Source organism: Lycium barbarum, chromosome 3 (genome assembly GCF_019175385.1).
Source record: "Lycium barbarum isolate Lr01 chromosome 3, ASM1917538v2, whole genome shotgun sequence".
Lineage (NCBI taxonomy): Eukaryota > Viridiplantae > Streptophyta > Magnoliopsida > Solanales > Solanaceae > Lycium > Lycium barbarum.
Genome location: NC_083339.1, coordinates 123,623,095 through 123,645,614, shown reverse-complemented (window position 1 = coordinate 123,645,614; position 22,520 = coordinate 123,623,095). Strand labels below are relative to the sequence as shown.

Genomic DNA, 22,520 nt, shown 5'->3' with positions numbered 1-22,520 from the left:
CCCTCCAATAGACTTTTAGTTAAGCATAACTAAAAATTTACCAGAGGGGGCAGAGCGAAATTCAAACTCTGTCTTGCGATTTTTGTTTAAATTTTTGATTAAGCGAAGATTCGAACCCAGAACTCATGAGTTTTAGGCGAAGGACAAAAATTAAATACCACCAATTTGAGGGCAAAAGTTAAAGACCACCTCAAGAAAAAATTTAAGCTAGTTTTAAGTAAAAAATAAATAAATTTAACTTGACTTCGTCTGATCGAATTTTGATTTTCTAAAAACTCCCTAACATAGTCCAAATTTTCTTCAAGCTAGAGCCAGGTCCATTCTGTTGCAAGATACTTTAGCAAGAAATCTTCCAAATGCCACCTTAAGATGACGATAACATAAAGAGATACTAACAAACTACTACTTCTTCGTTGAAAAAAAAAATTGACAGAGTAAGGAAATATAAATATGGAAGGGAGCCTCACAAATACTCTCTCTGCTTCAATTTATATGAATTCATTTGACTATAGATGAATTTAAAAAAGTAAAAACGACTTTTAAACTCATAGTATTAAATGAGTCATATATATTTTATGTGAATATAAATCATTGCATAAAGATAATATTTTCAAATATAAAAAAAGATTATTTTTTTTAATATGAATTAATAAAAAAATAAGTTTACGTAAATTGAAACAGAGGCGGTATAAGGAAGCTGTCATCAGCAGTAACGTAGAGGGCCGACGCTCCATATCGCAATTAACAACTGACACTATAATGTCGTCCACTAATTTAAGTCCAAGGGTGGCTCTATAGTACGTACCCTATGGTTGTTTTCGTATCCAATGACGCAAAAAGTAGAAAAAGTCATGTGACGCTAGAGCCAAACCTCCTCCGTTCATTCAAAATAAGTAGGCGTTTGGCCATCAATTTTCAAACTATTGTTTGAAATTATGATCTTAAATCAGCATTTGGATATACACTTTCAGTCATGATTTGAAATCATGGTTTTAATTTTTTTAAATATAAAATTTAACTCATAAGTTTATATTTTGTAAAAAAAAGTCCATAAGTTGGTAGATATTTTTAACAATTATCCCCATCAATCATTTACTAATCTCATTAACTTTCACCAAATTTTATTTATGTCTACCAACCTTTTAATTTATATATGTCTATCAATTTTATTTATTGAACTAAAATTTGATCAATTGATGTTATATTTTTAGAAAGGTCTTCTAGTAATAATTTTGAGCCGGTTTATGAATTAGCGTATTAATTTTGTTATGAACTATGACTTGCTCATTTGGTAAGATTGTATAAGAATTGAGAATGTTTTTATAGTTTTCACAACTTGTGGGGTTTTTATGTCTATAAGAGAAAATACTCCTTAAAATATCCAAATTGCATGTCCAAACATTGTTTCAGACCATGATTTCAAACGGGGCCTAAGTACTTCCCCTGTCCCAATTTATGTAATATGGATAAACTAGGTACGAAATTTAAGAAAAAAAAGAAATATTTTTTAAATTTGTGATCTAAAATAAGTTATAAATATTTTGTATTGTTGTAAATCATTTTGATTAAGGGTAAAAGAGAAAGTTTAAAGTTAAATTATTTCTAAATATAAAAATATATAGATAGACTAAGAGAAAAAGTGTATTACATAAATGAGATAGAGTGAGTACTAATTCATATATTCTAGTTGATTGTCTTATTTTATTGTTTAATTTAATTTAATAAAAATATTATTTTATTAATTGTTTAATTTCAACATTTCGCATGACATAACGATAAAATTCAAAGAGCATTTTTATATAATAAATTCATCTTTAATTAAAGACTATAAGATTCAAAAAGACTTCCTACTTTATCAAATTTCTTGTCCAATTAAATTGAAACACATACATTAAAATGGAGGAAGTATTTTATTCTAACAAATTAGATTTATTTAGAAATTTAACGTTCTAAAGAAAAATAGTCATTTGTTAATTTTAAAAAAATATATTTTTATTGCACCAATCTGATGAGAGTCGCTAACTGAGTTGTTTTTTAAGGGAGAGAAAAGAGATGTTCCATCTTTTTTAATTTATGTGATCATACCAGTTACACTTTAAATGTATAATCACCCAAATATTTATAACTTGTTTTAAATAAAAAATTTAACAGTCTTTTTTTTCATAAATTATATACTCAATTAAAATGTATCACATAAATTAAGATAGAATAAGTGCTAGTTTAAACTAAAGACAAATAATATGAATTAAAAAAGTATACTCCTAAATCCTAATAAGCCCCTGAATTAGTTAATACGGATTACAAGTTTAAAAAACTAGAGATCCAAAATGAACTGGAAACCAAAAGGCTCGAATGTGCTAGGTACATTGAACCTGGACATACTCAATTTGGCACTATAAATATTCCCCGCAACTCAACAATATTCATCACAATCACAAATCAACCGCACTTGCATTTCTGTTTCTATTGGCTGAGCATTATTAGTACTACTTTTTCGTTTCCACTATTTTCTCAACTTAATTTCCTTCAACATGTTTACCACCATTGCTGTCCCTTCCGCCCATAAAAATCCCCATCACCATGATAGTGAGGTGCTAAAAAGAAGAAATGAGGAATTAGAGAAGGAATTAAAAAAGAGTATTGAGAGAGAAGAAAAAATGAGAGAGGAATTGAATAAGATATGGGAGAGGCTAAGGGTTGCTGAGGAAGCTGAGGAGCGGCTTTGCTCTCAGCTTGGTGAATTTGAAGCTGAGGCTGTTGATCAGGCTCGGACCTACCGAACCCGAATAATCAGTTTAATGGATCAGCTTTCCTTGGCCCAAAAACTTATTCAAACATCTTCAATTACCCTTCCCAATTCCCAATGATCTTTCTGAAAATTTGGTGTTTTGGGTGTTTCTTCTTCATTGATTTTTTTTTCTTTTTCCGATTGACATAAATAGTTTTTTTTTCGGTTGATGTTTGATACTAATTTGGCTGTTGTGTGTTGGTGGCGGCCGGTTTATTGCGGGGTTGGTTTTGTTTGATTTATGTAAATGACGAGAGGAAAGATTAGGAACTCAGAGTGGTGTATGTGTTGACCTTTTGTTTCTGCCTTCAAGTTCTCTTTGGAGGTGTAATGGAAAATTTGTGTGTACATTTAAATTAATCTGTTTTCTCTTTTTTATTTATTTATGTTCTTTGTTCTCTAATTGAATATCTTAATTGGCCCACGAATGTGACACGAAAGGCAGAGAGTAACACGATATCAGGCCATATTTCAATTTTAATGTTGGGTTAAAATGTGTTAAAGAAATTAAAGTGCCTGATATGTAAAGAGTAAAAGAAGAAAGTAACAAAACAGAGAACGTCTCCATTGGAATGAGCAATAACATTCCTTACGTACAGAATGAAGTCAAACAGTGTGAACCAATTAACAAATTCCAAGCTTGATAACTTTTTATAATATAAAGTTTACCTCATCCTGAGTACTATACACATTTACGGTTCTGCGAATCTGCCGCCTAGTATGCCCACGTTGTTTTCCAGTAGATGTGGCAAACTGGTGGGTTGGATCCAGCGGCGGATTCAGGATTTTCATTCAAGGTGTTCGAAAAAATAATTGAACCTAAATATACACTGTAATATATGTTCAGGGTGTTTAAAAGTTAATATATGTACATAAACACATAAAATTTACCCTAAATATACATTATAATTTTTTGTCCAGGGTGTTTGGGTGAACACCCTGGGCTCTTGGTACATCCGCCCCTGGTTGGGTCGAATTTTGGCGGATTAAAATGGGCGGAGTTAATAAATATACGGGTTATTGACCCGCCCAAAGGTTTCTTGAGTTGAAGTGGGCTTAAAAGCTAGTCAAAACCCACCCGCCTAATTTTTATTAAGTTTTAATTGCTTTATTTGTTATTTTATAATTTTTTAGTACCGAACTAAATCATTATTTTTCTTTATTATGGCTATATATAGCATATCAAATAGAAAAAATGCCTTTTCGAAAATATTTTGACAAAATTTCTCATGGATCAATTTGAGCTAAATATCAACCCAAATTTTGATGGGCTGAAATAAGCTAGAGGGGGTCCATAACTCTCAAACTTGAACGGATTGGGTGGCTGGAATGAGCTGAGCTAGAGCGGGTCAATAACCCTCAAACTTGAACGGATTGGGTGGTTGTGAGCTGAGCTAGAGCGGGTCAATAACCCTTAAACTTGAACGGAGCTAGAGCGGGTCAATAACCCTCAAACTTGAACGGATTGGGTGGCTGGAATGAGCTGAGCTAGACGGGTTAATAACCCTCAAACTTGAAGGGATTGGATGGGTTATGATTTTATGGATTAATTTTATCACCTCTAATTTTCCTCCTCTTTTTTGTTTACATATAGTATCCAAATGAGCTCAAGCCGTTATGCGCATGTAGACTAATCAACTGAACAACATGTCGGAATCATAGGACTCAATCATCTTTTAGCAAGTATAGGGTGTAGTGTATGTTTACTTTTTATATTTTGAATTCTTTAGTGAAAATTTTGACTTTGCCATTAATCTTAATCATAAAAAAACAAATATAACAATAAGACCATGAAACCTACGGAAGCCACAAATATACTTTTCTTCTTGGCATTCATGTGGATTCTGTCGAGTGCTCTAGAAACAATACCTGCAAATCAGCCTTTAACAGATGGAAGCACCGTTATTTCTTTAAAAAAAAAAAAAACCTTTTTCTCCTTTAGTTTCTATTTCACTTTGTTCATTTGGAAGATGCTTATTAGTAAAAGGAGAAAAATCTTATGCCAGCTATAGAGACCTAGGCAGACCCAAAATTTACACGCAATTATGTCAAAGAGCCAACCACACTTTGACAACAATTTGGTCAGAAAAACAATACATTCAGTAGCATTGACTAACAATGTTCTCTTATCATTATCAAGGTTCACATAAGACACCTAATAACCCCAGACTATTCTGTCAAGGACTCCATCAATAAGCAAAACAAGAAATTTCAATTGAACTCTGGAAATTCCTTTGGTATAACAACACCAATACAAGATTCAAATCAAATAAAAATATAAAAGAATAGAAACCAATGGAAGCCATAAGTATGCATTTATTCTTGTCTTCCATATTTTCTGTTTTGATTCTGTCGAGTGCTCTAGATACCATACCAGCAGATCAATCTTTAACAGATGGAAACACAATTATTTCATCAGGTGGAAAGTTCGAGTTGGGATTTTTCTCCCCTGGTACATCCAGGAACCGGTACATAGGAATATGGTTCAACAAAGTTACTGTACAGACAGTGGTATGGGTTGCTAATAGAGACAGACCACTCAATGGTACAGATGGTATGCTAAATTTAACAAGGCAAGGAATTCTTACTCTTCAAAATGGTTCTGGCCGAATCATCTGGTCCTCTAATGCCACTAGACATGTGCAAAATCCAATAGCTCAACTTCTGGATTCAGGGAATCTTGTTGTTAGAGATGCAGCAGAGGATTATCTGTGGCAAAGTTTTGACTATCCCAGTGACACGACTTTACCTGGAATGAAGCTTGGGGTTGATCTGAAGACTGGTTTTCATCGTTTCCTCAGGTCATGGAAGAGCACGAATGACCCCTCGAAGGGTGAGTTTAGTTGGGTAATTGATACTCATGGATTACCACAGCCTTTTGTCATGAACGGTTCCATTGAACGCTACAGGTCTGGACCATGGAATGGTCGAGGCTTTGCTAATGCACCATCTCAGCTGCCAAGTCCGGGTTATAGCTATACATACGTATCCGACCCTGAAAAAGTATCCTTCATGTATCAGCTCACAGACAGCTCTATCGTTGCAAGGGTAGTGATGCAACTAAATGGGATTCTACAGCTTTCAATGTGGAATAATCAAACTCAGAATTGGGATGGCTTTGTTAGCGTACCAGCAGATAACTGTGACATTTATGGCCAGTGTCACGCATATGGTTTGTGCAACAGTGGCAACTCTCCAATCTGCAGATGTTTGGATAAATTTGAATCCAAAGATCCAACAGAATGGGCAAGGGGAAATTGGTCAGGCGGCTGTGTTAGAAAGAGAACATTGAATTGCCAAAAGGAAGTAAAATTCTTGAAGCATTCAGGCATCAAGTTGCCAGACACTCGTTTTTCCTGGTACAGCAAAGGAGTGACTCTTAATGCATGCGAGGAATTGTGCTTGAGAAACTGTTCTTGTATGGCGTATGCAAATCCAGACATAACAGGAACAAATGAAGGTTGTTTGCTTTGGTTTGATGATCTGGTCGACATCAGGGAGTTCGGTGCTAGTGGACAAGATATCTATATAAAGTTGGACGCTTCCGAGTTAGGTACAATCTGTTTCTTTACTTATGCATGTATGGCTGTCAAGGATGCTACATTAGATTTTGAGTATTCTAGACCAAATTAAATGTCATCAAATGAGCAGGTTTGAGGTTTTTCTACATTATTTGGAAAAAAAAGGAAAAACATTTTCCGTCTTATGAAACTCAGATGAGTTTATTTTGATCCTCAGAGAACTCCAGTACAGGGAAAGTAAAGAAACTGAAAATCAGCTTGCCTCTGGCAGCATTTGGTCTGCTCTTAACACTAAGCTTAATCTTGTACATAAGGCAAAAGCAACATTTTAGCAAAGGTAAACTAGAGGTTTTATTGCTTTTGAATTAGTGGTGCCTTTTTTCTGGAGCCACGATTGGTAAATCTCAAAATTTCACTCTTTACATCCAATTAAGTCCTGATTTTGACAGGAAGAGGAATAAGAAGCTCTGAAATGTTCTGCACTAACAAAAGCCAAGCTGAAGAACTAGATTTACCATTGTTTGATTTTGAAACTATATCTGATGCTACCAACAACTTTTCACTGAGCAACAAGCTTGGAGAGGGTGGTTTCGGACCTGTTTACAAGGTAACCATGTTAACATCAGCTCTTTCTGTTTTATCCAAATTAACAGCCTAAAAAGAAATTTCTGAGCCTTTAAAAGGAAAACACAATTTTCGGTAAGAAAATTTATCTCCCATGCTCCAATTTCAACTAAACGGCAGTGTCATGAAAAGTTAATTCCGCTTTAAACAAACTTCCCAAAAGCGTCAAACTCTAGTTTATTATTTGTCAGTAAAATATGATTTTTCAACTAATTGCCTGAGGATATCTAGGGTGTGCTGAAAGATGGACAAGAAATTGCAGTAAAGAGACTTTCAAGATACTCAGCGCAAGGAACTGATGAGTTCAAGAATGAGGTTATCTTCATTTCCAAACTCCAGCATCGGAATCTTGTGAAGCTTCTTGGTTGCTGTATTCAAGCAGAAGAAAAAATGTTGATTTATGAGTACATGCGGAATAATAGCTTGGATTGGTTCCTTTTTGGTTGGTTATCACTTCTCTGAACTTTTAACATACTTAGCTTTTCATGAATAATCTGTCGAAATAGTTCAAACATCAGATAGATTGTGGTTATCTGTTTTTAGATCTGAAATATTATTTGAAAGGGTCCAATTATACGCTCTGCATTTCTGCAGATAAAGATAGGAGGTCAGTGCTTGATTGGCCTAAGTGCTTCCATATTATTAATGGAATTGCTCGAGGACTTCTCTACCTGCATCAAGACTCAAGATTGCGGATAATCCACAGAGATCTGAAACCTGGCAATGTTTTGCTAGACATTGATATGAACCCAAAGATATCTGACTTTGGCATGGCAAGATGTTTCGGAGGAAAAGAGACGGGAGCTATGACAACAAGAGTGGTCGGGACATAGTAAAGATCTCTTAACCTGTGAAATATTTGCAGTCCACTAAAAAGCTACTTAGAGTGGTCAGGACATAGTAAAGATCTCTTAACCTGTGAAATATATGCAGTCCACTAAAAAGCTACTTACTTTGTTTGTTTGACATTATCCTGCAGTGGCTACATGTCTCCGGAGTATGCAGCAGAAGGAAAATTTTCGGTGAAATCAGATGTATTTAGCTTTGGAGTTCTAGTACTGGAGATTATAAGCGGGAATAGAAATAGAGGGTTCTTGCATTCAGACCATCACCATAATCTTCTAGGACATGTAGGAGCTCTTCTTGTCTATCTTATATGGTGCAAAATTCATGTTAGTAAAACTTGCAGCATCTAACTGCATGATATCAAATGTTCAGGTGTGGATCCTCTTCAAAGAAGGAAGGGTTTTGGAGCTAAAAGATACCCAACCAAGGCAGTCATGCAATCTGTCCGAAGTTCAAAGATCAGTCCATGTAGGTCTATTATGTGTGCAGCAGCGTCCAGAAGATAGGCCGAGTATGGCATCAGTAGTGATGATGTTGGGTAGTGATGTTGAGCTGCCCTTGCCTAAAGAGCCAGGCTTTTTCAATGGAAGAAGCAGATTCACTGAAGCTGACAGTTCATCTAGCAAGCATGGTGAAACTTCTGTCAATGAATTAAGCATCACACAGTTGGATGCCAGATAGGAGAAAAAATTTCAGGTCATTGGTGTTTTCTCAAGAAGCTATATTTACTTAATTTTTCCAGTCACATAGCTCAACCACTACTGATTGTTCAACTAAATAGTTTCACTTCAAGAATCTGTGACATGGTATTCAACATGACTAATTGGCACTTAATTTGCTGCATATGACTGCAAGTAATCCTGAACTCTACCTGAGCTAAATACATGGGGAAGTTGAGCTAAGTGATTTGGTAGTCGTTGTGGCTTAAAACATGAGGAATCTATTCAATTATGCATCATGAGCGTTAAATAGCATCTGCTAAGAACCTTCATATTATGAGATAACATCCAACAGCAATTGTACACCTATGTCCCGCATTGTTAGTCCTGCTTAGCACAAAGTTTAAGAAAATTGGTCAAACATTAACAAGTTCTCTCTTTTTATGTCTATCATTCAGTCAGAGGAAAAAAATCTGCATATTTTTATTCAATGTTCTCATAGACTTGTCAGACTATGAAATCTATGCATCAATCAGTTCTAATCCTAGACCTTCTAATATTAGTACCTAATGGAAAAAGAGAGATTATATTGGAATTTGAACCAAAGGTTGTGGCCTAGTGGTTAATGAAGTGGGTTGACAACCATGATGTCTAAGGTTCAAATCTCAGTGAAGGCAAAACAACTAGCTATTTTTTTGCATCTATCCAAGCCTTGATGGACAAAGTTATCTAGTACTAGTGCTAGCAAAAGGTAGCAGGTGCCCCACGGAATTAGTCAAGGTGCGCACAAACCGGCCCGAATAACACAGTTATTAAAAAGAAGAGAGACCATTAAACTAAGGTCTGAATGGAAAGTGAAACACGGATATGTGAAAGCTATTTCTTCCCAGTTGCACCCAGTGGTCTAGCCTAACAATTAATGAAGTGGGCATAAACTGTGGGAGACCAGTGTCTAAATTCCGGACAAGAAAAACTAGATGATTCCTTCCCATTTGCATAAGCTTTGGTGACAGAGTTACCCGATACTTGTATTGGTGCCAGGTCATAGGTACTTGGTAAAATAGTCCAGGCGTGTGCACACCGGCTCGGAAACCACCAGTATAAAAAACCGTCACTTCTGAGTTCTCTGATTTATAATGGCCTCCCCCTTAGTTATATTTTTAACGATTAACTTGTTCGAATGTGAATATTTATCTGATTGTTAAGATATTATCTCTAAATTAGAGCACTGGATAATTAAGATTGTTTTCTAGCTTCTAGATATGTATATAATTTATTTTTATTTAAAAGCTAGCACATATACAATATAAATAAAATAATTAGTAAATATTATACATTAGAGAAAAAAAATATATGATATTGTAAATACTATGTGTTTGATGAAGCAGACTCTAAAAGATAGTGGCAATAGCAGCTGGTGATGGTGGTGGTCAGCAATAGATTTGTGAGGTTGGTGGAGAATCATGTCACACACATCTCCTTTGGTCCGTCACCCTAGGCAATGAACCTGATACTACCTTTTTCTCAATTGACTTTGCTAAACACTTCAGCCTGCCTAAGACAATAAAATGGTAAGCAATTAAGGGAATGGGCATTTGTTCTTTACCGTCAGTTTGTTGAGTGACCGATAGTCAATGCATAAGCGCAAAGTGTCGTCCTCTTCGAACAAGATTAGAGCTCCTAACAGTGCTTTGGAAGGTCAATGTCTAGCTGTTCTATGTTGCTTCTTTAGCTTGTCTAGCTCCAGAGACGCCATGTTGTAAGGAGGCCATGGCAACTTCATCCCACGAGCTCAGTTTGTGGTCGACATCCCTATGCAGTAGCGAGCATGGGAAGATCTTTTGGCATCATGTCCATGTTCTCCCTTTATTTCTTCTTTAGCTTGTCCAGCTCCAGAGGTGCCATGTGGTAAGGAGGCATGGCAGGTAGCTTTATCTCTGGCATGAGCTCAATTTGTGGTCGACATCGCTACACATGCAGTAGTACACTTGGGAGGATCTTTCAGCATCACGTACATGTTCTCCTCTAGGACATGCTGCATACACGAGGACAAGTCTTTCATAGCCTAGAAGACATCTCCATCTTCTAGCTTGGTCACCGTGGCAGAAAAAGTGTCATCACCCTTCTTGAAACCCTTCAGAAGTTGCACAGCTAATAGTTAAACATGGACTGTCGCGCACTGAAGGTTCGCATAGCAAAAGAACCTCATTGGTTTTTATGATTTGTTGTCTTTTCCGGTCACCGTGTTGGTGTCTGGGTTTGTATATTGACAAGATCTTTTGCTTACTGATTTAAGAAAAAGAACCTTCTTGGCCACAATTTCCAATCTGGTTAAGATGAGGGCAAGGAAGGCATCGACTTTCATCCCAAAAGTCTTGCCCCAAAATGGTGTCAAACAAGTCCACAAGGGCTATAGTGAAGTCTGCTCGTCCATGCCAAAGGCCTTAACTAAGCTCCATTCCACGAGTAACTCCAATGGAGTTGGTAAGGTTGTTGGCACTGCCTTAGACCAAGACACCAAGTGTTGCTTAGAATTTATCTAAGACCAAACCTCTTGGTCTCAACTTCAGTGATGAAGATGTGCGTCCCATTCCATGACCAAGCAGGCTGCCCACTCAGTTTCATGTCCATGACAGTTGTCCTTTTTCTTTCAACTGCTGTTTCTTGGCCACAGGTGCACCCAACAACTTATAGTGCGAAGTTGTGCAACATCTCGGTCATCAGGGGGTGTTTGGGCTGCTTGTCCTTGACCAATGCATTGAGACTACCCAAGTTAGGGCAGTGTCTGAAATTGTGGGGGACCCTTACAAAGATAACAGCCTTGGGAGCATTGATCTACCTCTTTTCATTATTGTTCTTATGCCAATGAGAAGTCTTGTCGCCATCCGCTTGGATTCAAACACTTTAGTAACACCTCTCTACCTCCCAAGTCCCGAGATAGGAGTAAGGTCTGCGTACACTCTGCCCTCCTTATATCTCGCTTTGTGGGATTCAACTGGGTATGTTGTTGTTGTAGTAGCTTTCACCTTCCCTGATTTCGCATAAAGCTTAAGATGTTCTATCATTACAAAACTACTCAATAATTGATATGTTAATTTCAGTACTGAATAGAAACAATATTAACAGTACTTTTGTAGCAACAGTTTTGCAAAGTGAAAAGAAAAAGAAATGGGTGGAGATGATCATAATTGATAACAAAACACACTCAAAATAGATAACAACAATATAATACCGCTACAATTTGCTAATGTCAGGCAGAAGGACAACTCCTTGCTTTGCAAATATCCACGGAAAATGAGAATTAATTATTTTGACGTACTAATCTTATCACATGTCTTATCTAAACATGGCAAAAATAATTCCACAAATGAAATTATTGCATATCATTAGGAAAAACAAAGAATAACACGGAATAACTAATACATGCTAAATAAATCAAAGAGCTAAACTCCAGTAAATCGATCCATCCAAACCAATCAAAAGTTGTATACAACAATTGCAATACTAACAGGTTGCTAAAATCACTTACCTAAACCTTCCGACAAGATGTGATTCCTTGCTCACACGGTTTCCTCTCCGTTAATATTGTTATATTTACCTCACAAGTCAACACAAAATTTAATGAAAATTTTGGACTTCCTCATTAATGGAAATGATTTATTTTGTGGCAGGAAACTGATGCGGCTTTAGGTCTCCAAAAGTAATGTGAATGGTTTAGTACATCTTTTTGGTATTTTAGTGTCAGTACCCCCATTTTAGCTTAGGTAATGTGGGCACCTACCATTCTCATCTCGGTAGGCGAATTCTTAACTCAACGTTCATAACCAATAAATATAATAAAATAGCGGAAGAAGTAAATGACGTAAGTCTCACAATATAATATAATATAGATAAGTGCGGAAGTAAATGAATCCACTCCAATATTTGTTCTGGGCATCTATTTCTGAATACTAAGGTCTGAATAATAATACATAAATGTCTCAAATCATGTCTTGGAAGAAAAGTAAGACATAAGCAATAGAAGAGTCTTCGAGGTCAGCGGACGCCATGCTCACCTTGGAAAACTCAAGCAGAAGCTGAGGAGTCAATCAGTCGCAAGTCAGAGAGGTAGATCCGGCCTGATACTCTGCATTCATAAAAGATTGCATCAAGTGCAGTTCAATAAAAACAACAGTACTGATAGGCATCATAGGCCGACTAAGCATAGTTAACACAATTCAGAAAATAACGTAGATAAACAAGTAAACCAATCACGCATGGAACAATGCATCAACACCTATGTAAGTATCTAACCCCAATATAATAAGTCTGAGTATATCTAATCCTAGAACAATCAACATAATAGAATCAACACCACAATTGTCACAATACAATCATCATGACATCTCACTCAATTCATAATGCAATGCAATGCAATAATGGTATGAATGTGATGTCATGCCATGCTATACAAATGAGATGTATGCATGTGCTCCGGACGGAAATATCGACGTCTCGGAAGCACAACCCAGTGTGACTCGCGAAGTCTGAGTGTCACCCATCCCAAATCTTTGCCAAACAGACAACTGGGACCCTGGCTAATTGCTCGCAAGGGGGTCTCACCGGCACCACTCTAGGGGACCCGCGGAGCCCATGCACTACAATCGAATCCGGAATAACATCGAAATCGTCCATGCAACAACGATGCTCGAATATAACCATCGGACATCCGCCTCCTCACAATCACTCAAAGGAGTTTTCAAATATTAGATTCATAAATCAACGATTCCGGAATTGAACCTCGGACATCGGCCTCCTCACAATTACTCAAGTGAAAGAGTTTATCAAGTATCAGTTTCATATAAACAACGATTCCGGAATGGATCTTCGGACATCGGCCTTTTTCACAATCACTCAAGTAAAAGAGTTTATCAAATATCAGTTTCATTCAAACAACGATACCGGATCATCACCGGATATCGGCCATACATGATAATTATAAGAATGCGTGCAATGCATATGTCAATCATCAACAAGCAAGCTCAATATCACAAGTACCTCAACGAGGTATGCCAACAATGCATCACATCACAATACCAACAGTGGGTATGCCAACATATATAATCAAGTACCAACAGCGGATACGCCACTAATATATCAATAATCTCAAATACCAACAGTGGGCACGGCCAATAACATATCAAGTACAAATACCACCAACGGGTATGTCAATCCTATCCAAATCAGGACAACAAACGGCCTTCGTTATCTACCAACTACACATGGCATCAAGCCAACACAATTAAAAAATCAAACACGTATAACGGGGTGGCTAGTCCCAACACACATCAGGGCCCAACCTAAGTCAATGTCCATCCCAACTTCACACCCGAAGGTTCACATGCTGTTTCCGACATCATAATCTAAATATGTGATTCACTATACTAAGTCTCACCAAAGGTAAACCATAGCCTACCTGGACTACCGAACTACAACACCAACAAGTCACTCTATCGCCTTGCCCTTTCTCTGAAGCTCAGAACCAAAGTAGTCTAAGCATAATCTAATCCTAAGTTAAAAATCATGAATAATGATACTAATATTGCTATGATATCAATTAGTCCATTTTAACCATAGAAATTAGGGGAAACGAGCTCACAAGGGCGAAACGGAAAATTCACGGGTAAAATACCAAAGTGAATCATAGGTAATCATAACCCCATCATTAATTGTTGATTTACCTCAAGAATTATCCCCAAATCTGATTCTAGTAAAAACCCCCAAATTGGGTATGAACCCTAATTCTCCAAATCGGAAATTCAACCTTAAAAGTGAAAGATATATGATTACTAAGCTTAGATTCATCACATTTTAACATTAACATAATCAATTTATCAAGTATACTGTTAGAGAAAAATCTCCCAAAATCCTCCTTCAAATTCCATTTCTAAGGGATTGAAAACGGAAGGGGAAAGTCTAAAATGATTGTGATTAAGGAGAAGTAAAGGATTAGACAAGGTTTTACCTCCAAGATTTCCTCCAATTTATTCCAAGAACAGCTTTCCCAAGCCTCAATATTGAGATATGAAATAATGAGGGTCTAAGACTCATTGAAGACACATTAAATGCACAGCCACTGCCCATCACCGCATTCAAGCAAAGGGGTTCAATAAAATCTCATTCATTAGAAAATTACCGCAAATAGGGGAAAATGAATTTGTATTTTTTTGTGTGAGGGTTAATAGAGCTTTTGATCCCTCATTTTATGGTAAATCCCTTTAATATCTGATTAACCACACTTTATCTTCAACTAATTGATGATCGAAATGCACTTTTGATCTCTTTGCTTGTGAATATTCACAAATTTATCATAATTTGTAATTGTTCCACCACTTAATTGTGTGTTATGTTAAACTTTTATTGTTATACGATATTTGACGGAAGTGAATACAGTTCTAAAAATAGTCCAAATATAACACATTTCTTATATAAGAGACTAAAAACACACATTTCAATTAATTGATAGTTAAATGTGCCTCATCCAATATCACAAGGAGCAAAATCAAAGTTCACCAATGGTTGAGGGACCAAAAGTGTTATTATCTTCTTCTTCTTTTTTCCACCTGATATTCGATATACGCTTCGGAACTCGACTACTTCAAATTTGCATCGAGAAAAAATAAATTATTTAAGTTATATATAAACTGTTTAATTTTTTTATACAAGGAAATATTCTAATGTAATGATAAAAGAGGTCCAAAAACAACTTCTAGGTCATTGATGTAAATCCTTGGTGTAGCATCCACTGGGTGGGTTGAAAAACATTGATCGTTAGATCATTTTCGGGAGACCAAAAAGGAACAATAACTAACTCCTCCACTCAATTCTCTTCCTCTTCCTTCTTCCCTAAAAAAATTGTGCATGTGTGTGTTTTGGGCAAGGCTGGTGATGTGTCATTTTATGAAGGGCTCCGAGAAAGTAGAACTTTCCTTCACAGTTCACACTGAGTGTGAATTTCACCCATAAAGATGTGTTTTTTTTTTCCTTCGGTTATGGTATCAAAGTGTTTGTGATGCAGAACTAGTGAAGATACATCTTACTGCTCTAGGATCCAACATTTCATGAGATGCCTCAGTGCATCAATGCTTCTGATAGGTTGTTGATGCCTCACTATCCGATTTCCTTAAATTTTGCTTTAGCTTAGCCAAGCAAATTTCAGCAGATATCTCATACTATCTCCGGTTCAAAATAAGTGGTCACTTAGCCATGTTACACTCCTTCAGAAAACTAACTCCTAGAAAAGGAAAAATTAGATATTTTAACTAAAATATTCTTAATTAATACGACTCTTGCTTATTTATTGTCTTGAGTAAATAGAGCAAATTTAAAAAGATAAAGTTAAATTCGTCTTGATTATGTAAGGGAACACTTCTTTTGAACCAAAGTAAAAATGCTTGAACACTTATTTTGAACCGGAAGGAGCATTCACCTCAGTGGACTATTATTCATATTTTGAAAGGATAGCAGTAAAGAAGGAGGAAATCTGATCTCTTATAATTTGAATAGAAAAAGATGACAATTTCAGATCTCTTATGTATTTTTTTTTTTTCTAGATCTCTTAAGTGTAAAAATTGAAGACCTCTTGTAAATGTATCATAAAACTAAAAAAAATTTGTAAAGCACTGAAAAACCATTTCTCCCGTAAACAAGAAAATAAAATCAAGAAAGTTGCTGAAGTTTTAACTGGCCAACTCTCGGGTAGAAGTAAAGGTTTTATTCCCCTAAAGGCCCGAACAGTAAGGATAACACTCCAATTTTCTTTTCTTTAAATAGTGGACAAAGCTGATGTTTCTAGCTCAAAAAAAAAAAAAAAACTAACAAATAGTATGTCTGCCCTCTATCTGATGGCAAGCAGTTACATCTCAAAGAAGTTCCATAGGGTTCACTGGAACGTTATAAAGCATAACATGAAACTGACTACTTCTCAAATTACAGAATACAGTCAAAAGGAGAACTTAAATCTTTTGCAACTGTAACTGCAGTGAGTTCATCCTCATCTCGTCTTTTTGAGTTCTGGATCCCTAAAGCAAAAAAAATCACAAAAAGCTATTTAAGAATTTTAATAACTAAAGAGTTAAACAGAAAGTTACTTCACATAAAACATTATTTCACCTCTGTATACGATCGAGAATGAGAAGCCTTGGCCCAGGAGGGATCCTCACATCTCTAAGAGCACTGCAAAACAGGAAGAATGGAATGAGATTTAATTATGAGAAATGTATAGGATTAATACAGTTATATGGTGCAACATATCTTGCCTATCAGTGAGCAAAGGCAAGGTGGTGTCTGTCAACAACCCTTTCTTGAAATTCTTTTCATAATTTTGCAGGCCAAGGCTTGACAACAGTGATCTCGTTCTGGCATAATGTGTATCTTCAGCAGGTGGTTGCGAAAACTTCCGTCCAAGCTGCATGAACCAACCAGAGAAGCTTTTAAGGACTATGAGATATCAAAGTTGGAATTTCACTCTATTCTTATCAATCAAAAACTAGGTGCCAGCAGGGAATGATAACTGGTACTTTCCCTACTCCAAGTCCTGGAAAGTCTCTCCACAGAAGAATTCTCGCTCTATCTTCAGAGCAGATGGACCTCAAAGCAACAATAAAGTAATAGAAGGGGTATACATATCTGATTGATCCTAAAATCTTTTGAGGACACAAATGGAGGACTTAAATAATATAGCCTGATTGAGATTAACTTTGAATTTTTTTTTTTGAGGTTATCCTTCCAAAAAAAGTTTCTTATTGAAGTATCACCTTCGAATTGTAAGCTTTCCGTAATGCTCTATCTTAAAACTAGAGGAGAGGGGAGAGAGAACATTGAGAAAACCGAAAAGATTTGGAGGATCCAATACAACCGGATAGTTTAATCATCAAAAGCGAAGAAACCCATATTCTTACTGCACATTTTAGAAGTAATTCCAATGTGTTCATCGAATACACTGAAATCACAAATTTTAATTCTCAGTTCTGATATACATCTGTTAACTCAGAAGGGACCCAGAAATAAAACCAAAGATGGCTGACAATGAAACAGGAACTGCATCAAGCCGCAGCTAATTTATTGTTAGTCATTGGTGGAATTAATGTGACCAGGAGGTCACGGGTTCGAGCCGTGGAAACAATCTCTTGCAGAAATGCAGGGTAAGGCTGCGTACAATAGACCCTTGTGGTCTGGCCCTTTCCCCAGACCCGCGCATAGCGGGAGCTTAGTGCACCAGGCTAGCCTTTTTATTGGTGGAATTAATGAAAAAATATTCTGAAAGAAAGTAAGAAACCAAAATGAATGGAATACCCTCTCTTTTTTTTTTTTTTTTTTTTTTGGGAATAAACAAGAAACCACGACAAAACTTGAGGACAGATGACAAGCAACAAATCAAACTGACTAGGGGATTGACATAAAATCAGACAGACATGTAAAATGGCACGAGAGTACATAGTACTGTATTGAACCAAATTCCAACAGAAAATAAAAGGTAAAAAAACAAAAAGAACACACAACAACTTCGCCATAAGCCACCCGCAAGGGTGGCTCAGTTGGTTGAACATGGGGCTTTCATAATGGAGGTCTCAGGTTCGAAACCCCCTGCCAATGACAGCAGGAGATTTGCCTTCTGGGTCGAGCTCGTCGCACGGGGGGCACGAGAGTACATAGTACTGTATTGAACCAAATTCCAACAGAAAATAAAAGGTAAAAAAAAACAAAAAGAACACACAACTTCGCCATAAGCCACCCGCAAGGGTGGCTCAGTTGGTTGAACATGGGGCTTTCATAATGGAGGTCTCAGGTTCGAAACCCCCTGCCAATGACAGCAGGGGATTTGCCTTCTGGGTCGAGCTCGTCGCACGGGGCTTGCCTAGTGCAGGTTACCTCTCTTGTGTGGTTTGCGAGCTATTGCACAGGAGCTGGGTTTACCTTGTGCGCACCCAAAGGGTAGCGACTGTGGGTTCCCATGTCATCAAAAAAAAAAAAAAAAAAACAACAACAACAACAACTTCGCCATAAGCCAGGGGTAGCATGCTCATATTTTTTAATAAGCACATTCACATTAATAGAAATAAACTGTCCGTTCACCAGACATGTAAAGAAGTTTAGAGATAGATCTCTCACTCTGCGGTGGTGGTGTGTTTGCGCGGAGGGGCAGGGGGAAGAAGTGGACATGAGTGCGTCATTATATACCATTTTACTTCACTATTACCTCAAACAGTCCACCTTGAACAAGGGCAAAGAAAATCCCAGATGTCAAAGCATTGGGTACTGGATTTGGGCCACCCATGCCACTAACTAGTGAAAACAGTGCTCCAGAACCAAAGGCAGCTGCCATACTGCAAAAAGCAATTTATTAGTCTCCAACAGCTACAGGAAACAAACAATGTAAACTCAAAGATTATGGAGGAGGAATTGAAGTGGATCAAAAAGGAAAAAAAGAAAGTTTAAGCTTAAAAAAGAAAGCAGAATAACAAGTTTGAGATATTTGTGATCATTGAGGTGTCAATCGAGGACATCCACTCTGCTAAGTGTTTTTAAATGAAAAAGGTATAAAGGTAAAGGTGTGTGAGACAGCAAAGGACTTTTTAGGTTCCAGTGAAAGGCGTAAATTGGAATCTGGCTCGCTTTACCTAGTCTAAAAGGAAAAATAAATGTGAAACCGGAAATGGATGCAAGAATTTTAACAAGAGGAGCAAGGGCTGTAAGGTTACTGTAATACTTAAGTGAGAGCCAACTTGGGAAAGCATGTCCTCTTTCTGGGGATGGGAAGACAGTATCCCTATTCTTAAGCATAATTATACTGCAGTGTGTGGGGATCTGCTTCTGAATATCTAATCTATACAGGACTCAAAAGTGTGTGAAGAATAACTATGCCCTGATTCAAACAAGTTGGAAACACCAAAGTGCATACACAAAAAAAAAAAAAAAATAATGAGTTCCCTGGAAAATCAACTTAAGATCGAAAAGGTGAAGAACTACCAGTTTCCCAAAAAAAAAAAAAAAAAAAGAAGAAGATCGAAAAGGTCAACTACTTCGAGGCTTTACTTAGTAAATAAGCCTGATAATAGAACTGACTGGCAAATTTTGTCTACCAGGAATCCAGTAAAAATAGGCTTACCTGGACTGCACATCCTCCTTGCCTCTAATTCTTTTCAATACACAAGATATGCCAGCATTGACACCAGTCATAACAGCAAAATTACGGGCCTGAATCAAGGGACCTCCTGCAAGAGCCTGAAACCAAAATTTCAATGACACTGCTTATCCATCATAAACTAGCTCTGTTTCAACTTGAAGCACTAAATCTTGACTTTCTAGCTAAAAAACACATGTACAAGTGAAAAAATTAGAGAAAAAGACAATAGCGCCTTTCGTCCTTCAATTATTGGTAAGTTCTAATGTTGGACCTTGTGTTATATGACTAAGTACATTTAACCCTTAATTAATTAAAACATGTGTTTTTGGTCACTTTATATAGGAAATATGTAGTAATACTTAGACTGTTTGTTGAATTGTGTAATTTGTGTTGCCCTCAAATATGAAGTAACATCACAAACTTTAACCTAAAATCATGGTAATTAAATGATGTGATATTTTAGTTCATGAAATTTGTGAAAATTCATAGCAAGAAGGATCAAAGTGCACATTTCAAATAATTGAAGGTTAAGTATTCTTCGCGATATGTTACAAGGATTAAAATCAGAATTTGCCGATATTTAAGAGCCCAAAAACATTAATGTTATGATCTTATCTGACAAGTGAATTACTTTACTTGGAAAGAACTTGTGGGTAAATAGTTCAGAATTATATAAATAACTGCAGAGAATGCAAGTAAATGATAGGAATCTGGGACAAACACAATAAATGATTATATGATGACTCCTAATTCTAGAGAATAAACTTACTGCTGCGAACATAGAGATAAATTCTCAAGAGCAATTTTGAGAATACCTTAACAGCTTGATTGGATGGTTGTTACATATTGCATTGTAAATTAATACAATGTTTGCTTTGATTTCCATTTAAATTTTATATCATATCGTTAACCATTATGTAACGACATAAGTTCCATTTTATGTAATGACCAATTTGATGTGGTCACATGGTTACCTCTTTTTTTCCTCATTTTACCTTTGCTTTTCATTTAATAATCCTGTTTTAACCTTTACTGCCTTTTTTTTTTATTTATGACAGGGGAACTCGCAGCAGCTACCCTTTGGGTGCGCTCAAGGTAAACCCAGCTCCTGTGCAATAGCTCGCTTTACTGCCTTTTTTATAATAATAACTCTAGCCCGTACCCTACTTCTCTTTATAATTTTGTCAGATTATCCTTCAAATTGTTTATGTCTGGCATTATGTAAGTTGTAACGCGAAATGATACAATCAGGGGCGGAGCCACATAGTTCGGCGGGGAAAAAATTGTTTATACATGGTTAAAATTATTTATGTAAATAATTATCTATGTATATATAGTAAATGTTGAACCCCTTTGGCTTCTTTGTATGTTAATCCTGGCTCCACCACTGGATACAATCTATTCAAATGTTACAGAACAATATAATGCGATATGTTATGAAACACTATGTAACAACTATACAAGAGAATGGAGAGTAAGAGTTGACCCTAAAAAAATCTAAAAAACGGACCTGGGCTTGTTGAAAAGAGGCCATAGCTTGGGGATTAAGATTAGCAGCAGGTGGAGTAGGCAAAGATGAAGAGACATCTTGTGTAAGTGTTCCCATAAATCCACCAATTGCAGCACCTTGTAACCCACTTGTTGCTGTCACAACAGCAGCTTCAACAGGAAGTGACTGTTTCGATAGCCATCCCTTGAAGTTAGTTTCCAATTCCTTGAACTTGTTTTGCAACTGAGTTATTGGATTTTGATTGCTGCTATTCGGCATTTCCACCATTACTCCTTGCTTTCCTTCACCCATTTAGCCCTTTTCTCTCGTTTGAAGTGAAATTTTGCTCTTTGAGAAATGGGGTTTTGAGAGTTGGGTGGATAATGTAACAAGGTGGGTTTTCTATTTTATTCCCGTTTTCGCCCTTAAACCCTTATCTTAGCTAAATGACAGAACTCTTCACTCTTCTATCTCCCCCCTCCCCCCCCCCCCCCCACCCCCCCTTTTTTCCCCCTACCTAAGACAATTTTGCTTTTTTTTTTTTTGGGCTCAAGTAATACTTTCTAAAGCCCGTTGGATGGACTTATAAGTGGTCCTTATAAGCTGTTTTTTTAATTTTTTAGGTGTTTAGCAAAACAGCTTATAAGTAAAAAAAAAAAATGCTTAAAATAAGTCAAAAAATAAGTTGGGTGAGCACTTTTTTGGTCAAGCCAACTTATAAGCCATTTTTTTAAGCTAAGCCAAACGAGCTCCTAATCAAATTTTTCGTTTCATACTTTTTGGTTGTAGGTCTACTAATTAAATGTGTCACAAAAAATAAGATAGAGAAGTACCTAATAAGTATTACACTATAAAAATAAGGAATTTTTTTTAAAATATACAGCCCAACATAAAATATTATGCCTCGTAGACATATTTTCAGTATATACAATTTTATACCATATTCTGCTTAGGGAAAACATTATAGATAATATATCAATCATGTATAAAAGTGCATAATTAATGACAGCTTAATAAAATTAGCGGCCTAAAGCTCAATTTTAATAAGAGCTCTTAGATTATATATATCTATATATTCTCCAAATCCAATCAAGACTTAGTTTCATTCACTCTACAAAATCAATCCTTGTTTGACTAGGATTTGGACTTTCAAGCATAGAAGCGTGGACATTCATGTGAATGCAACAATCATGATACAGAGAAACCTAAGGTATACAAATGCATAATTCAGTAAATGAAACTTCACAATTTTATAGTTATCCAGAAGAATTAACTATGTTGTTCCAAACTAGGCCCTAAGATCTCACATTTACGTACATACACGATTCGTTAACAACGACGCTAGGAAACACACTCTCCGTTACAATTGCTCTGGCTCCGCCGCCCCCACATGTTGTTCCTCCAACTTCACCCTCACCTGCTTTTGCTT

The 22,520-nt window shown here is 36.5% G+C and overlaps 3 protein-coding genes and 1 long non-coding RNA gene across 12 annotated transcripts; 2 read left to right on the top strand and 2 right to left on the bottom strand.

Annotated features, from left to right (window-relative positions):
* The first annotated feature begins 2,413 nt into the window (after window positions 1–2,413).
* On the top strand, window positions 2,414–3,148 carry LOC132632213 (protein RESPONSE TO LOW SULFUR 3-like). The gene has a single exon (XM_060348059.1). It carries the CDS (start codon window positions 2,532–2,534, stop codon window positions 2,865–2,867), a length of 336 nt encoding a protein of 111 aa, XP_060204042.1. The 5' UTR covers window positions 2,414–2,531; the 3' UTR covers window positions 2,868–3,148.
* Window positions 3,149–3,269: 121 nt separating this feature from the next.
* On the top strand, window positions 3,270–8,681 carry LOC132632211 (G-type lectin S-receptor-like serine/threonine-protein kinase At4g27290). Of its 8 annotated transcripts, none has more exons than XR_009579288.1 (7): window positions 3,270–6,341; window positions 6,527–6,646; window positions 6,744–6,916; window positions 7,165–7,375; window positions 7,528–7,754; window positions 7,913–8,063; window positions 8,152–8,290. XR_009579288.1 is itself a non-coding variant. In XM_060348054.1 (7 exons), exons 1-7 carry the CDS (start codon window positions 5,084–5,086, stop codon window positions 8,458–8,460), a joined length of 2,445 nt encoding a protein of 814 aa, XP_060204037.1. In that variant the 5' UTR covers window positions 3,270–5,083; the 3' UTR covers window positions 8,461–8,681. The 8 variants fall into 8 exon arrangements, 5 of the variants coding, with proteins under 5 accessions (XP_060204037.1, XP_060204036.1, XP_060204041.1 ...); XM_060348054.1 differs by having other exon boundaries at window positions 6,759–6,916; window positions 7,528–7,765; window positions 8,152–8,681; XM_060348053.1 differs by having other exon boundaries at window positions 7,528–7,765; window positions 8,152–8,681.
* Window positions 8,682–9,701: 1,020 nt separating this feature from the next.
* On the bottom strand, window positions 9,702–12,213 carry LOC132632214 (uncharacterized). The gene is made up of 2 exons (XR_009579291.1): window positions 11,968–12,213; window positions 9,702–11,469 (listed from the first exon to the last, which is right to left on the bottom strand). It is a non-coding gene; the product is annotated as an uncharacterized LOC132632214 (long non-coding RNA).
* A 3,958-nt stretch (window positions 12,214–16,171) lies between these two features.
* On the bottom strand, window positions 16,172–21,518 carry LOC132632210 (chloroplastic import inner membrane translocase subunit HP30-2). 2 transcript variants are annotated; one of them, XM_060348050.1, is made up of 6 exons: window positions 21,113–21,518; window positions 19,585–19,700; window positions 18,676–18,802; window positions 16,736–16,884; window positions 16,590–16,652; window positions 16,172–16,490 (listed from the first exon to the last, which is right to left on the bottom strand). In XM_060348050.1, the coding sequence occupies exons 1-6, from the start codon at window positions 21,401–21,403 to the stop codon at window positions 16,433–16,435; spliced, it is 804 nt and encodes a 267-aa protein (XP_060204033.1). In that variant the 5' UTR covers window positions 21,404–21,518; the 3' UTR covers window positions 16,172–16,432. The 2 variants fall into 2 exon arrangements, with proteins under 2 accessions (XP_060204033.1, XP_060204034.1); XM_060348051.1 differs by having other exon boundaries at window positions 16,172–16,498; window positions 21,113–21,517.
* Between the last annotated feature and the right edge of the window lie 1,002 nt (window positions 21,519–22,520).